The 17,259-nt window shown below is 39.6% G+C and overlaps 1 protein-coding gene across 1 annotated transcript; it reads left to right on the forward strand.

Annotated features, from left to right (window-relative positions):
* Positions 1–36: 36 nt before the first annotated feature.
* On the forward strand, positions 37–10,187 carry LOC140241000 (uncharacterized). Its single transcript, XM_072320777.1, has 7 exons — positions 37–47; positions 2,759–2,984; positions 4,721–4,863; positions 6,228–6,344; positions 7,352–7,615; positions 8,527–8,738; positions 9,630–10,187. Exons 2-7 carry the CDS (start codon positions 2,794–2,796, stop codon positions 9,963–9,965), a joined length of 1,263 nt encoding a protein of 420 aa, XP_072176878.1. The 5' UTR covers positions 37–47; positions 2,759–2,793; the 3' UTR covers positions 9,966–10,187.
* The last annotated feature ends 7,072 nt before the right edge of the window (positions 10,188–17,259 follow it).

Consider the following 17,259-nt stretch of genomic DNA (forward strand, 5'->3'; position numbering starts at 1 on the left):
GTTGTTCATAGTTGTGGATGCGAACTACTTTTAGCGCTACTACACTGGTAAGTGATAATTTAAGTTCATGATGAAGTGTGTCAAGTAGCCATAAATGAGGGAGACAATCGCCTTGACAATGATAACTTTTGAATAGATTCAGTGTTGGATCCGTTGCGTTGGCACAGTGGTGTTTTGTTCGACGGAAAGCTGAGCCAAATGTTTGTAGCCCAGTCGCTGTATTTGTTTCTACATGCTTTGTGCACAGCGTCTAGTCGGGCTAAGCTGAAAAGAGTTACCACCCTCTACGAAGACGGTGCAACGTCCCGGGCAGGCGGCGGCGGCGGCTTGCAACCTGGCCTGCTGGGGGGAATCGGGCGCCGGGAGTCGTTGGGCGTGGGGAGAGTGGGTGGGTGCACAGAGCATGGCAAGTTATGTTTACAATTACAAAGGTTAGCCAGTTAAAACCGGGTTTAAGTGCAATACAGTAGTAGACCTATAAACACTGGGATTCTTCCCCAAAACGATAGCCGATTGTAATGACAGTCACAAAGAATTTTATGATGTCTGGACGTGCATGGTGCTGATGAAGAATGTGAAGAACACTGACCTAGCTGACACTGACAGTATAGTAACACTGATCTGTGTATATACGTTTAGTATAGTAGTGACAGTTTACGCAGCTACAGGTACAGTACCGGTACCGGTAATTGGTATACTAGACTCTATACTGGACAGCATGGTAATTCCAGATGGACGCGCACATTTCAGGCTACTAATGACGTTCATGATTACTATAGGACTTCGTAGGGGAAAATTGTGAAATCGGCCCCACTACCCATACCGCAGCAGTGCACGTGCACCTGTGCATTAGCAAGCAAGGTTAGGTTAGGGTTGTATTTATGGTTAAATTGGCCGTTAAATTAGTAGAGGGACATTAGAGAGTCCTTCCGAAAATAAAAAGTTGAAGACCAAAGAAAAAATGGGAGAAAGGGAGGACGAAAGATGCAATGCTGTGGAAATCGGCCCTGCCCTGCCACTGTATCAATCTCGCGTAAATGCCACTTGGTGCATGGACTGGATTCATGAGTCATACTGTGGAAGAAGGCCCCATCACCGTGCTTATTTACCAATGAACGCCACACGGTTGGGCTAAATTCACGAGTATAAATAGGCGAGCCGCTGTAGTATCAGAACAGACACGCAGTGGTGGGGCCTATTTCACAAGTATATGCCTCACAGAGCCTGGTATACCAGGTTCCAGTGGACATATGATCAGTTGCTCCCACGGGAACCTGGTAGGCCTATAAGTCCTGCAAAACACAGCCTGAACGCCGAACGCAAAGCCACAGTAGGGGCCTATAACTATGTACAAGGAACGCCCCAGGGTTAGTAGGCCTATAGACCTCTACCACAGGTTCCCGTAAGGAACAGGTTAAAATTGTTTCTTGCAATTCTTTGTGGTCATAATAAATGTAAGAAAGGAAAAACAAAATCCGCAAAATCATGAAATTGGCCCCACCGCAGTGCACTTAAGGTAAGGGTTAGGGTTTAGGGTTAGGTTAGGGTTGTATTTATGATTAAATTGGCCGTAAAATTAGTCAAGGGACGGAGTCGCGAGTATAAACAGGCAAGCCACTGTAGTATTAATATGGACATGCAGTGGCGGGGCCTATTTCACGAGTATGCCACAAAATCAAATCTAAATCATATCTAAATCAAATCTATAATGCTGTCCATTCTATTAACCTGTTGAGGACGAGTCCCGAGTATACTTGGGCAAGCGTCCATGGGAAATGCATGTTCTAGCAAAATCAAACCGTCCTCAACGGCTTAAAACTGAACAATAAAATAACTTTCATTTGTAATTGATGCACTGCTTGAACCACTGGCATGTCTGTCTTTATAGCCAGGTTGAGGTATTCACTGTTCATTTGCAGATTTGTGTTGAGGCAATTAAAACTTTGGGGATTACTGATGTCCTTAACAATGCAATGGAATCCTTTATGGTTGTAATGTTACTGAGATGTGATCTACCGGTACCACTATGTACATTTAGAAAATGAATGTTATGTAGAAATCAATGTAGTGAAACGTGCTTTTGTCAATCCACTGTGTGACTTCACATGAACTGTACACTCCATTCATAAAGTTTAGCAAACATGTGACAGAATGTGGATCAAACTGCCATCAGACATTGTTCTCTGTACAACTGTCAGCAAGTACCGGTAAAGCAAAGGAACTTTGTTCAACATCTTTACAAGCACTAGTACCCGGTACTTTTGATCCAACAATGACACAGTATGCATGACTGATATCACTGTCAGCTAGGCCACGTGTTTGCATTTTGACCAAGTCATAAATGGGCAGGCATAAAAGATGAGCCAGTGTTAATTATGTATGTGGCATTGTATTGTAATGTCTCAAAAAATGGAGTATTGTATGGTTTAGTCTTTGCATAGTAATGTTCTAGTCAAAGATGTAAAATGTCACAGATAACAAGGCCAGCCATGAAGGGGAAAAAAAAAACCCTTGAAAATATCAGTGGATAAGATTCATGAAATAAATGTCATATTTGACACAGTATGTCAGATTTTTCCTTTGTACCTCTATCTTTACTCCCGTGACATTGTTACGATATACCTAGCTGGCATTTTAGCTATAGCTCTAGAATAGAAATGTTTAGGAACATTTTTGTATTGTCATAATACTAGAGGATCCTGTAAAGATGGTCTTACGGAGGATTTTCTCTTGCTCCATATTGTCTATTCATCTGTAGGAGAAGAAATCTTGCAGAAGCACCACACTGCAATAATGGCTGCAGCATCTACCTTTCCTGTTGCTGTGGCAACAGAGACCACAGATGCCCATGGAAAGGAGCCGACACCACCAGCCCTGGGCAAGGATCTGCGGGACCAGGAATTCCTCCTTGCCCCGTCTGTTGTTTACCTCAACAACGGTTCATACGGAGCAGTGCCAAGACAAGTGTTTGATGCTCAGCAAAGGTAACATACTTTGTGGTTTGAAAGAGTGAAAGCAAAATTTACCAGAAATCTCAAATCAGATTCATTCGTGAATTGCTTCATTGCAACAAGAACAGCGTGATCATGGAATTATCTAAAGCCCCATTTCAACTGAGCCTTTCAAATCAGAGTTTATACAGCACAGTGTCCAGGCAATCTTTTTTATCCTGCCTGTTAACCCGTTGAGGACGGCTTGATTTTGCTACAACACGCAATTCCCATAGACCCTTGCCCGAGTATACTCGGGACTCGTCCTCAACGGGTTAAAACAGTCCACCCAAAATATTGTTCTGACGTTGTCACGCTAACTTAAACCAAATCCTACCCTAGCCAGCTAGAGTAACTACCCCAACACTACCCTGACAACTCTTCTGTTACATTCTCGCAGTAACATTCCTTTGCTCAAGTCTGATTCAAACTCAACATGCATGTGCAATATTCCAAACTGAGTGGCACCGCTCACCAATCATGTGCATGGATAGTAATCACATCCCCTTCGCGCATGAACGGGTATTTAATACGGCAGCCTATCAGGGGAAGGTTTTTGGTGTGTGTCTGTGAAAAAAGTACCCCTCACTCTCTCCTGCAGTTTATTGCTCGATGCATGGAATTTTGTTCTCTGTATGTTGTTGTGTAAGGTCTGTCAAAACAGGGCTTTGAACCATGTGACTTTCGTGGTTGTAAAGACTGTTCATGCATGGCATGACATTATGTTGGGGGAAAGTATACCAGGATAATGAAAGGGGTATAAGATCGAGAGGATATGACCTGGGTTTACAGGAAATTGTAGAGTGGCACAAGGGTATAGAAAATGGGAAATGATTGGAGAAGAGGATGTTGATGAAATATACCAACAGAATCGAAAGAAGTTTATGCTAACTGGCAAGATCATCTCAAATACAAAGCTGTAGATAGAAAATAGCCACCTTTTGGAAAAACAAACAAAAACATCTAAACCTCTGTCACTCTAAATGTTATGGTATTGTGCTGCATTGACCTTCATAATGATGATTTAACAAAACTTTGTATTGTACCAGCTAAACACATGTACATAGTGACTGCCTCTACCATTAGACCTAACATGTGCCACGTAAATAAGTGACTGTAGTGCACATGACCATGTACTTTCAGAGAACACAGATAGAATCATGAAACAACCCATCCTCAAAGAATTTTGTCCTGTATTTAATAGTAAATCCAGTTTGCATCAGCTGCAAGTTCTAATATGATGATTCATGCATTGCCATGCACTTTCACTTGTAGATGCCTTTATATATTGTTTTTACTGTATCAACCTTTGTTTTTTATTTGTTTTAGCAAATGATGCTAATTTTACCAAGAAGTCAAAAGCAAGCTAATGCAAACATGACCTGTAATTGGAGAAACTATGAATCATTATAGTTTGTATCATTTACTGGTCTGAAATTGACAAATGCACAATGTTTGTCAAAAGTAATTTGTGCTCTAGCTCCTTAGACTAAGCAGTATTTTTTTAGTTAATTGCAGAATTTATCCATTACCAATGTGGATGTAACGACATTACGTGTGTCAAAATGTGAGGACAGTACTATCATTTATTCCATTGTATCCAGGTTTGCTCTACCCCTGTGATCCTGTTTTCTCAGTAGGTATACTGTGTATGGGGGGGGGGGGGGGTTTTCCTTTCTTCATCTTTTAGGGGATTATTGTTTACATTATACGTTACTCATTTTGTACAGATTGATGAGAGAGCGGGAGGCCAATCCGGAGGAATGGTATCGCTTCACAAGACTTGCCAGGTACAGAGAGGCCGCGGAATGCGTGGCAGATTTTGTCGGCGCCAAACCAGAAAACCTAGTGCTGGTCGAAAACGTCACAACAGGTATTAAGGGTGTACCCAGCAGTGATTATCCTGTAGACATTGCAATGGATGCTACCATGTATTTCTTGTTAACCCATTGCATCCACAATTCTCTGAGTGCCTTTAATGCCCCTCAAACAAGATTCTTTTTGCCTGTCGACAGAGAACGGACAGGTTGGTAATCCACCTGTGCAAAAGCAGTCAAGCAGTGCATGTATCCCCTTTCCACGGTCAACTACATGTGCCATCGAACAAAGGAAATATTGATCTTATGTGAGGTATCAATAGAGCGTGTGCTGATGGGCTAAAAAACTCTTATGTTCTAAACAAAACCTGGCACCTGAATGAATGGGGTGTCTAGGGTCAGTAAACACAGAAATCTACTGAGCTCGGCTTTGATCGCTGTGTTCATTTTCATACAAGTTTTATAGAAGAACAAGCACAAACTAAATCAGAAAAAAGGTAGATATTGGTGTGATATAAGCATTTTCCAACAGCAAGAGAACAAATGCTGATAGAATAAACTCTTATCTTTTTATCAAACACATTTTTTCCGGGCATTGTAACGCAAGAAATATGAATTTAGGCCAAGAAAGCAGGCGCTCTTGTCTTAATTTTGGGAACCTGGTATACCAGGTTCCTGTAAGTGACAAGTTTAGGGAAAGCTACCCCAACAGTGAAAGACAGAAAAGCAGGGCACAGTTCAAAATCTGAGTCATACTAGACTCGTAACAAGAACATTTTTTTCCCCTAAAAGGCACCAAGTGAAAGAATGTGGTATCTTGTATACTGTAGGTATTACTGTAAAACGAGGAATTTTCGAGTGCATGTTAATTTTGCAAATTTCACAAGAGCCGAGTTTTGCCAAATTAAAATGCACGCTATTAAAATATCTTTTTACACTATTTGCATTGAATGTTGGAGGCAACTCACAAAAATTTCATGCTGCTAATAAGGCAGTCAACTTCAATACGCCAAAATTTCATGCCACGAAAATATTGTGTTTTTACGGTACTATGCAGTCAGGCAGTCACCTGAAATGAAAAGAGTGGGGAATCTTTTACATATGTCTTTGATCAATAGTGAGATGGACCACTGTCACATGAGACCCAAATCAAATTTGGTGATAATGATGTCATTGCCACACTGTAGCTTGCATATTATGATTGTGAAGAATATCTGTTCCCTTTTTTTCCTAAGATAATCATTACTCATGTAGTTCATGTCCAATTTATGAAAAATTTCACTTGTTTGTTTGTTTGTTTGTTAGTTTAGTTGGTTCATTTCACTCTTTACTATTCATGAGAATTAATTTGCACATGGTGTGAAGTTAAATCTTTAGAGTCAAACAAATTTTTATTTTTTTTATATTTCCACCCATGCAGCCACTAACTGCATCATCAAGTCTTTCAAGTTCCAAGCTGGTGACCAAATCTTGGTTTCAAACCACACATATGGGGCTGTGCTGAAAGCTGTAAATATGATCATCGATCTGCAGCCAGGTAGAAGAAATCACATGTCACAGTGCAGTTTAGAATGATGGAAATATATTAATGATAACCCATTCCACAGAAATTTTTTTCTCATCTATCACTCATGAGAAGGAAAGTTTGTTGCTTCAGACCACCCACCGACGTTATCGGGCTGCAGTCTGACGACTTCGACTTGTGTTAGTCGCCCATCAGATCAGTGTCAGACACGCCAGGGTAATTCGTTGAGGCAAGATTGTCTGGTGTGGACCACACATGACATGTCTGACACTGACCCGATAGTCAACCAAAACAAGTCGGATTCATCAGGCTGCGATCCAGTACACTTCGGTAGGTGACTGGAAACAACAAACTTTGCCTCTGTAAGAGTGACCGATGAGAAGAAATCTCTGTGGATTGGGGGCATCAATTAGGATACAAATTACCCATTCAAGGTACCTTTGGAACAGTCTTACACACCTGATATGAGGTGATAGCCGCAGGCGTGTTTTGACTTATTCAAAGGTACCAAGTGTGTATTAAATTTTTCAGTGGAAAACATTAAAAGACATTGTATGTGCTATTGTTGCAGTGAATATCAGTGAATTTCATATACTAGTGGTTAAGAATATCCTCCCCTTGCTTTTGCAAGGGCATTTCTATTTCAGTAAATGCTATTTGTATGCACATGATAGTTTACAGAATGGATGACATGTCTTCAATGAAAGAAAATTTGTTGATAACGAAAGAGTTGTCTTGAGTAATCAGCACCATGCCAGTATATGATTGTTGATTCTTTTTTTTTGTTTTGTTTTTTTACTTCTTGGTAACCAAACTGAATCTGAAGTGCATACTTCTCTCAAATATTAACTCTAACAATCAAATCAAGAGTTATGTGGGGGCTGGGGACCATGTAAATGTGTTTGCAATAAGAGCTTTTGTAAAGAGATGAATGTAAGTGCTTTCATGACCGATAGTTATTGTTGTACCTTTACTTTCAGTGCTTGTTTTTTATTGGTTTATCTGTTTCTTTGTTTCAGGGGTCAGTGTTGTGAAAATTGAGATACCCTTTGAGACAACATCAGAGGAGATTATTGACCGCCACGCGAGGGCGCTAGAAGAAAATCCCAGAATCAAGATGGCCATGCTGGATCACATCACCAGTGCATCAGCAATCAGGATGCCTCTCAAGGAGCTGATCGCCCTCTGTCGTCGTCACGGTGCGCTGTCGGTCGTGGATGGTGCTCACTGCCCCGGGCAAATCCCCCTCAATCTGGAGAAGATTGAAGCCGACTTTTACTTTGGTATGAGTGCATTCTACATTGTAATCAAAGAGATTTTTCTCACTGCCTATAGAAGGCAAACTATAGACTGCTGTATACACTATAATGTATTTAATGAGTCTAAATTTTCGCAAATCAAGACTTCCCGACAGTTTCGCGAGTGGTTAAATTCGCGATCGTGGAGTCCTGTACTAAATGGAGCAATGTATACATGTGTGTCACATTCGTATCAAGATCAGAGTCAACATTTTTTTCGCATCTTTAATTTCGCGAACAGCAGCTGACACGCGAAATTCACGAAAATAAAGACCTTGTGAAATATTTGGCGTATACAGTAATGTCTGTGTTAACAAGAAGCCACACATGTTACCCACTTTAATAGTAATGGTTGACTTCACTCTGCACATGTGCTCTATGCGCTCAAGTAGGAGTCCAGACTCTTATTTTACTTATATGCTATTTGGCTGCTGCTTGGTTGTTCATATGCTAGCATGCTAGCCATGACGGGTAAGCCTAGTTCCTTGCGTCTCTCCAACCCCGCGCAATCACAGAGCAACGGGGGGTGTATGGCCAGTAATCACCCTAATACCTACTGAATATAAGCTCTTTGATTTTGATTAATTTTTACATCTTAACCCGTTGAGGGCGGACTGATTTTGCTACAACACTCATTTCCCATAGACACCTGCCCGAGTATGCTCGGGACTCGTCCTCAACAGGTTAAGGTCAGATTCTACACCATGTATATATTGGCTTGAATGAATTGAGTAAAATCACATGAGCGGAATAGTTTACGTTTCATCTAAATCATGCCTAAACATGATTCAAGTGTTTTCCAAAAAAAGACTCCATTAGTGATTTTAGTGGCAACCATGCATTCAAATAAAGAGTGATGACAAAGACTGCTTGCTCTGCTATCTCTTTCTGTAAAGGTAATCTTCACAAGTGGTTGTTTGCCGCCCGTGGCTGTGCCTTGTTCTACGTCCATCCGAAGCACCAGTCCTGGATACGCACCGCCATATCCTCACACTCTACCTTCGCAGAGGAACTCTGTGAGCGATTCCACTACATTGGAACACGGGACAACACGCCTTACTACTCAGCAGCTACTGCTGTCACCTTCCACAAATCTCTTGGGGGTCTGGTAGGTGTTTGTTTTTAAACTGATAGAAATAGATTACAAATTGGCTTCTGTAAATCCAGAAATATTTGTGGTAATAATTTTTACATACCATTATTCGTACTAACTTTGGCTGGCACAAATTCTATATCATGTGAAAATATCTTCATGATCTTTTCTGTTAATAATTGGAAGAAAACATACAAGTATTAGAGCAATAATGCACAGTGCGAATTTGAGAACCTGCACATGTTTTTGAGCCACTCACAGGCTACCCAGTGCAAAAATAATAATGATGATGATAATAATAATAATAATAATAATAATAATAATAATAATAATAATAATAATAATAATAATAATAATAATGATAATAATGATAATAATGATAATAATGATAATGACAATAATAATAATAACAACAACAATAATAATAATAATAATGATAATGATAATAATGATAATGATAATAATAATAATAATGATAATAATAATAATTGCTCAAAAATATCAACATTTACGATACTTTCCTGTAACCTATATCAGTATTTTTGGGAGAGGGATAATCTGCACAAAAGGAGATTTGAAAAATCAGATCATCTTATGATTTGATATGCAAGTGATATATCTATAGTTTATCAGAATTGAACTGAAACTCCAATGATTATTGCAGGATAAAAAAATGCCATGCGGAAATAAGTATACCGGTAGCATACATTTTGAACTCTCTATATATTTTATGGTTGTCGTGGTATTTGCATAGATTTAATTAATGGTTCCTTTTTCACTTTTAAGTGTCTCCACATCTTACAGAAATTCTTGTCATTCCTGTCAGTTAGAATCAGTGTCATGTTGTTTGATGAGCTCTCATCTCTCTCTTCTATCTCTGCAATCAAAAAAAAAAATGAAAATAAGGAGCGCATAAGTGCCTACAACACCGAACTTGTGACATGGGCAGCGGACATGCTAGCTTCAGCATGGAAGACGAAAGTGATTCTACGGGAGGAGTCCCTGAGGGCACCAAACATGCTCCTCATCGTCCTGCCGGACACACCCAAGTTGGCCGAGTATCGATGTGAGAATGGCAATTACAACCTGATTTATGACCTCGCCCAAGCCGGCGCTGGGGTGGCGGTCACCAACGAGGGCAGTCGACTGTTTGCTCGCATCAGCGCCCACGTGTACAACTACAAAGAGGAGTACTACAAGCTGCGAGACGTAGTCATCAAAGTTCTGGATGTAGATGTGTAACTTGATATTTTTCTAGGAAGCGATCTTATGCAGGAAAATTCAGAGTAAGATTAGCATCATATGCTCTGTACTGTGGTATTTGTAATCATGCCCCAGTACTAGTGTGAGTCTGGCTCACACTAATGTGGTATGGAAATGTTGAAATCGTGACCATCAAAAAGAACAGTTTTAAAAGGGAGACATGAGAATCTTGGCTGTTTCAAGGATTAGATGATGGCGATTGAGGAGAGTATTCCAGTGGGACTTAATAATGAAAGTGCTGCTTGAATGAACTGTTATACATTGTCCAAAGTGCAATTCAGGTGAATTACAGTTTCAGATCATGATTTTCTGCATATTTTGACTCTGCAGGGATAAGCAAAGCTTATTTCATTTCATGTGGAAATGTTGACGTGGAAGTATTTTTTATTTTTTTGAATGAAGGGAATCCTGTGTGTTGTGGTAATTTTAGCATTTTGATTGCGGAGTATATGATAATGCTGTCAGTCACTCGGGAAAGATTACTGATGTTACATCTCATTAGCATTTTGATAAGTTGATATAGTCAATATCTTTATATTCGTGAAAAGCTGAACTCAAGTTCAGTAAAGTTTGAATTTTGTTTTGATTTTTATTGTCACCTTCAAAGTTTTAATTAGACTTAAAATGAGTAATCATCTGAACTGGAAAGAACCTCCAGCAGCCTTGGACATATCTTTATTTGTGAACTAAGATGCTTTTTCAAAGTAAATATTTGAGAAATTAGGGAAAGGATTCCCAAAGTCAAGCGGGCTCACTCATCAGAATCATTTAATTCTGTAATGAAATGAATTTGCCCCATCTAAGATCATAAATGTGTAACATTGAATCTGATGTTTTGGAAATGATCCATGTAATGAATGCCTTAGTCTTGCGATGTGTTACACATTGATGTAAATCATTTCTGCTTGTTACATGACATAACCAAGCACATGGGTATATTTTTTCAGAATCTGTAGAAAGGCAGATTTTAACAAAGTCTGCCCATTTCTCACATGTGAAACATTTTCTAAATTGTTCCAAGTTATGAAGTCTTTGATGTAATTTACTAAAATGGCTACCTCCATATCCACTGTATGTATTTGATTGTAACTTCCAACCATTATTGGACTATGATACCTTTCTTATTCTCTTTCTATTTTTGTTTTGTTCATTTCATTACTACATGTATAGCAATGCTGCACACAGTTTGATGCCCAATAATCAGAACAGCTCCACCCAGGCCAAACCATGGTCAAGAATGTAATGACATTATGCATGCATCCAAGCCCTTGATCCTCATTATAATCTGGATCGCTGCCTAAACTTAGCACTTGTTTCTTGTATCACAATGGACGTGTCCTGAAATTTTCATCAAAATCAAAATATGTTCATCAAAATCAAAATCTGTTCATAACTCCTTGAGTTACATTGATAGCAGACATATGAACAGACAAATGCTAGCAGAAACATCGCCTTTTGGTAATGATAGGTAATGAATGTGCACACATACTGCCATTTCACCTCCGCCTATGCATTATAGAAATATATTGTAATTGCTAATCATCGTTTGAACATTAGAGTGGTCTCACCTTTGCAAACAAACCCGTCGATTAATGCAGTTAAAAATTGAAGGTCCTTCGTTTCAGGATTTCCAGAGGCATACTTCAATAGTATACAAATGATGCACAGGATAGAGTATTGACAACGGTTGCAAACATGCACTCGGCTGCGCCGCGTGCATGTCGCACCATTGTCAATACTCTCGAGCGCGCCGCACCTTCACTAACGCCACAAAATAATCCTGTGCATCATTTGTTTTATAAAAATGGGTCGAAAACTAACAGCATTATTCATGTACCTTTGTGGGTCAATACCAGTCAGCTACATGTAGCGCTTGCTCAAAAGTCAAGATGTCGAAGATGTTCGTCCCAAAGATTTACGCACGTCGCACTCGGAAATCCCGCGCATAAGTATTGTACGTACGTATAAGAGTATACGTACGCCACGTGTTATGCACAAGAAAGGCCGCCGGCTGTTGTGGCAGCCCGCGGCCCGAACTAGAAGTTGTTTACAGGATTGACAGCGCGTATAGTAGCGCGTGACGCACTTGTAACAACTGATTGAGTGCGCACTGCTAGTGTAAACATTGTGACGTACGTCAGGCCAGGGAGGTGGAAGAGAGACTCTTCTTAGTGCATTTACTAAGAAATTAATGCACGCACACGTGACTCATTTCAGCGCTTCCAATTGGCTACATTCTTGAACCCATTTTATAAAATCTTGTAATCTGTATTCCACCAATGGATGACATTTTTTGTAATGCACGGCTAGCCACAGTCTAAAAGAAACGTGAGCAGTTGATTGCTGATATTGTCCATGTCTACTTGTGAATCCACTGCTTGAGGATATACAGGTAATTAAATTCTGCAAACTACCTCATTTAGTTTTGCATCCATTTGACAGAGACTATCAAAACTATTTACATTCACAAAGTTGGACTGTTGCAGTCAATATAATTTAAATGCAGAGATGCCAAATGCTACTGTGTTGACAGTATTTCGTATTATCTTTCTGTCAGTCATACTGCAGGTGTCGTGAAATATAGTATTTTAGCAAAACTTTATTTTTTCACATGTATATGGCAGGAAAGGTAAAAATACAGTTTGTCTGCCACTATGGGTCTCAACCAAAACTAAACGATCCCTTTAAAAGGTTGGCATCACTGTGATTGACAGCATGTAATGCACAGCTTGCTGTAGTCTTAAAGTTTCTGATTGCTGGTTTCATAGTCGTCCTTGATTACTTGTAAAAACACTGAATGTGGACATTATACAGGTACATTTGTAGTTCATTTCTGCAAACTACCTCATGTTATTTTTATCCATAAGGTAGGGACTACAAAACTGCATACCCCCAAAGTTTGGCTGCTGCAGTCATATTTATATGCATGTACTGCATTTGCCTTCCATAGATAAAAGATGATAGTCTTTAAGAACTCTTGCAGCAAAAACATGTGCAATTGTTATATAATTGTTATACAAAGTGTACTGAAGATGATATTGTTGACATTTAATGTATTTTGTATGTGATCAACTTTTTCACATGGTGTTGAAATCACATCTCTGGAAGATTTTATTTTGCTTGCGTATTAAATTAAGTTTAAGCAAAAATTGAGAACTTTGTGGCACTTTGATACAAGCCAGTATCCAATGTTTGTCTTCGAGGTTGACACTGTCATGTTTAACCTAGTTTTCAAAGCATGAATTATGAAAAAGATAAATGATCTTAAGGGACAAGTTCACCTTCATAAACACAAGGATTGAGAGAATGTTGCAATATTAGTAGAACACATCAGTGAAAGTTTGAGGAAAATCGGACAATCCGTTCAAAAGTTATGAATTTTTGAAGTTTTTGTGCAGTAACCGCTGGATGAGAAGACTTCTGCAGTGTGTAATGTCACATGCGTACAACAATGTAAGGACAATATAAAGAGAATGTCACAAAATATCATCTTTTGAAAAAAGTACACATTCCCTTGACTCGTTACCGACATATGTTATGGGTAATATTATTCCCCCTGCCTTTAGAAAGTGGCAAGTCAAGTGCTCTTTTATAATGCGAAAAAAGTGAAAATATGTTGAATTTTCTTTACATTTTCTTCATACTGTTGTACGCATATGACATTACAAGCTGTAGTAGTCTCCTCACCCAGCGGCTCCAACACAAAAATTTTAAAAATTCATAACTTTTGCATCGATTGTCCAATTTTCCTCAAACTTTCACTGATGTGTTCTACTAATATTGCTGCATTCTCTCAATCCTTATGTTTATGAAGGTGAACTTGTCCTTTAAATATTTGACAAGGCTACAGGGCTAAGCGCTCAAAGCTATGACTGAAATGAGATGACTATTGGCCAAAGCAGTACCGTATATAAAGAGAGTCTGGCCAACTCGGTTTTCGGCTCATGAGTTTTGAAGCCTGTGATTGGTCAAAACGGGTCCCGTGATCTTTGTGGAGCCATGTCGTTACTAAAGTGCGCTCATACGCAGTGCCCATTGTTAACTACCCCTTATTTGGCTTGGTTATTTTGTTACGTCTGAGCGTACACGCTAACCCTGTAACGCGTAATACGCGTGGTAACGACATGGCGTCCAATTGGCAGTCGGCCAGACTCTCTTTATATACGGCACTGGGCCAAAGTAAGACACCCCAGCCCACCAGTAATAATGATAGTAATGATAATGATAGTTGCATGTATGTGGTGTTTTATATGGGTATTTCTAAGTGCACTGATGCTATTTATACATGAAAACTACTGAGGACAACAGCATAATATGGACAATGCAAAACCAAAATAGTAGTAACGAAAGAAAAAAAAAATGCATTCACTGTGTGCATAGTACATCCATGTACATAGGGCACCAGCCCAATTTTCAGGGCTGGTACATTAATACAAGGAGGTTTTATATATGGAGTTCCTCCAACTGGCTGTAATTATTCAAACAGTTGTCAAATTTCTATTGATGTACAAAAGAATTCCACAGGTGCACTTGTACCTTTGATGATCGATGTTCGAGGCCGCCGTCTTGCTGAGTAATCTGAAGATTCATTTTGAACGTTATCATAATGTTTGCCATATTTTGCTTACATTATTTATTTATTAAATAAAATGAAATTCCACTTAATGATAAAGCATGTAAACAAAAATCAATCCCATCCAGAAATTTGTGCAAAAGTGTAAATCAGAGCTGTATCGTCTGAAAATGGTTTTATCACTTTTCCGCTTAATTTCCACAAATGAAACTAATATGGAATAATCTTCAAGTATAATTCTTTATTGATAGATATATCAGATTAGTGCCTGGGTATGCCCAGTCAAGTAAGACCCTGTTTACAGTGCGAGGCCAGGCTCCGGCCTCAATTGCACGGCCGAGCCTCGCAATTTTGTCCGTTTACACTGCTGGGCTCGGCCGTGCTTTTAATTCAAACCTTTCAATATTTTGTCGTAGTGGCGCTCTGCTTGTAAACAAGCACAATTTGGTATAGTCTGGTTTTCAGACCCTTTCCCAACTGGATTCCGTGGCGACAAAGTCGCCGTTCGGGCAAAGGCCTTTGCCGAAGGAAAAATCCTTTGCAGGACAAAACCACCTTAAACTATACTAGTTTTCGACGTGGAGGGGGTTAATATCGTGAATAGCGAAATAGTATGGGCAGAGGGTCTGGAAGCTAGACTAAAATTGGCCGCTCATTTGGCCCAGTTTGCGTTTACACCAAGAAGAGGCCGGGCTTGGCCGCGGCTTGGCCGTGGCCGAGACCACCTCCAGAGCGTGGCCAAATGCGCGGCCAATTTTGGCCTCGCATTTGGCCTTTTGCGCATTTACACTGAAATGAAGGAGGGCTCGGCCGCGGCTCGGCCACGGCCAAGCCTCGCACTGTAAACGGGGTCCACTTTTTATCTTTATTTCAGCATTTTTTGCTCAATTTCTATTCGCGCATCCACGTGTCTGTACCACTTACCTTTTATAAGAAGGGATAGCGAAAAGTAATTACCATCACAAAGACATACCTTCCTTTGAAAGTGGCTGGTGATTATGCAATGAGACGCGAGTCAATTTTCTTCGTATCTATGCGGCAGATCCTGTTTGGCACATGTTTCAAATATTTTTGAGCGGCGGCTTCGAACATCTAGCAGAGGAAATAAGACAGTTGTGACTCCATTTTGTAGAACCTCCTTGATTAATATCAGTCATATAGCCTTTTCTACAGGTTGAAGCTGGACCATGCTCAATGAAATGATTTGACATGCTGCATAGTCAAGTAGATGTGATATCAATCTGTCACTCATTAATGACGGGAGGCGATACATTGAAATCATGGTTTATGAAATAAATAATATATCTGAAATATTCAAAATCTGGTGCTTGCTCTGTAATGGATATGTAGTGATTTACATCTTGCTATGTAAGTGATTGTAAATACAAATTTTTCATTCAGAACTTTAGTCCCTGTTTTTGCAGATACATCGATCATGTGCAGTCTATTTAAGCCGTTTCATACTGAATTCTTAAATCCCCATAGACTTAACACACAAGTAACCAGGTTCCCATAAGGAATGGGTTAATATTGTATCAAAATATTATTTTTACATTGTCTCGTAACAGCAATGAGCAAAACTTGGTGCAACAGTGCACAACTCTGGTCACCAAGCTGTTATCTCATAGAATGAATTGGCTCATTTTTTTTTTATGACATTCATGAGCAAACATGACATGATAAGATAAATGTTAGAGACATGAGTTAATGATGAGACATTGTTCTTTTGGAGGTTCGTTATTTGTGGATATGTAAGAGTTGTGAATCATCATGACACAGTGCCCATCAAGTCAAAGTTGGGAGTGTGATTTTGGGGAATTGGTTGCTATAGTGATGATGATGATGATGATGATGACGACGATGACGAAGATGACGATGATGATGATGATGATGATGATGATGATGATGATGATGATGATGATGATGATGATAATGATGATAGGACACTGTAGCAACTTTGATGTTAGTTACTGTTGGTACCTTTTGTGCAGAATGGTGTGTTTCCCGGTGGCAAAGGTAGTAGTGATAATGGTGATATTGATACAATTGTGCTAGAGTTGCCATGAGGGATGATGATTGGGGAGTGGGAACGATAGTGATGATATTTGGGTGATGATGTTTTGGAGGAGTTGGTCTTTCCTCGTGCGCTTGTGATAGCAGTATTGTCACTTGTGGTGTAGGCAGTGGTGGTGATGACACGATGGTAAGAATGGCAGATGTGTGCTGGAAGCTGTATGGGTGATGATTTCAGTAGGGGGTGGAAATGTCCCTCTCTTTTTTTAAGAGGAGGTTAGGGGAAAATAAAGTGAAAACATTTCTACAAGTCGACACGATTTATGAGGCCATGACATCACCACCGCATGGACTTTGTTTACACTTTTCTGCATTTATTTCAAAATAAATGTGAACAGTGATAACGGGATATATGCAAATGACAAATAAGGTGATAAGTAAACATAATGAAAGAGCAGTAGTGTGTACATAAACAAATTTGAAGCCAAAATGGGATTTTTGATTACTGCAGAGGGTGAAACTATCGTAAGCAAATGCTTGGCAGTGCTTGAAGCAATCTTGGCAACGACAAAAAAAAAAAAAAAAAAATGTATGTATGTAGCGCCTTTGGGTGTGACAGGTTCAGAGAATAAGGGTCATCATCATCATCATCATCATAATTTGTTTTTCTACACTTTGTGCGTCGTG

Source organism: Diadema setosum, chromosome 17 (assembly GCF_964275005.1).
Source record: "Diadema setosum chromosome 17, eeDiaSeto1, whole genome shotgun sequence".
NCBI classification, from domain to species: domain Eukaryota; kingdom Metazoa; phylum Echinodermata; class Echinoidea; order Diadematoida; family Diadematidae; genus Diadema; species Diadema setosum.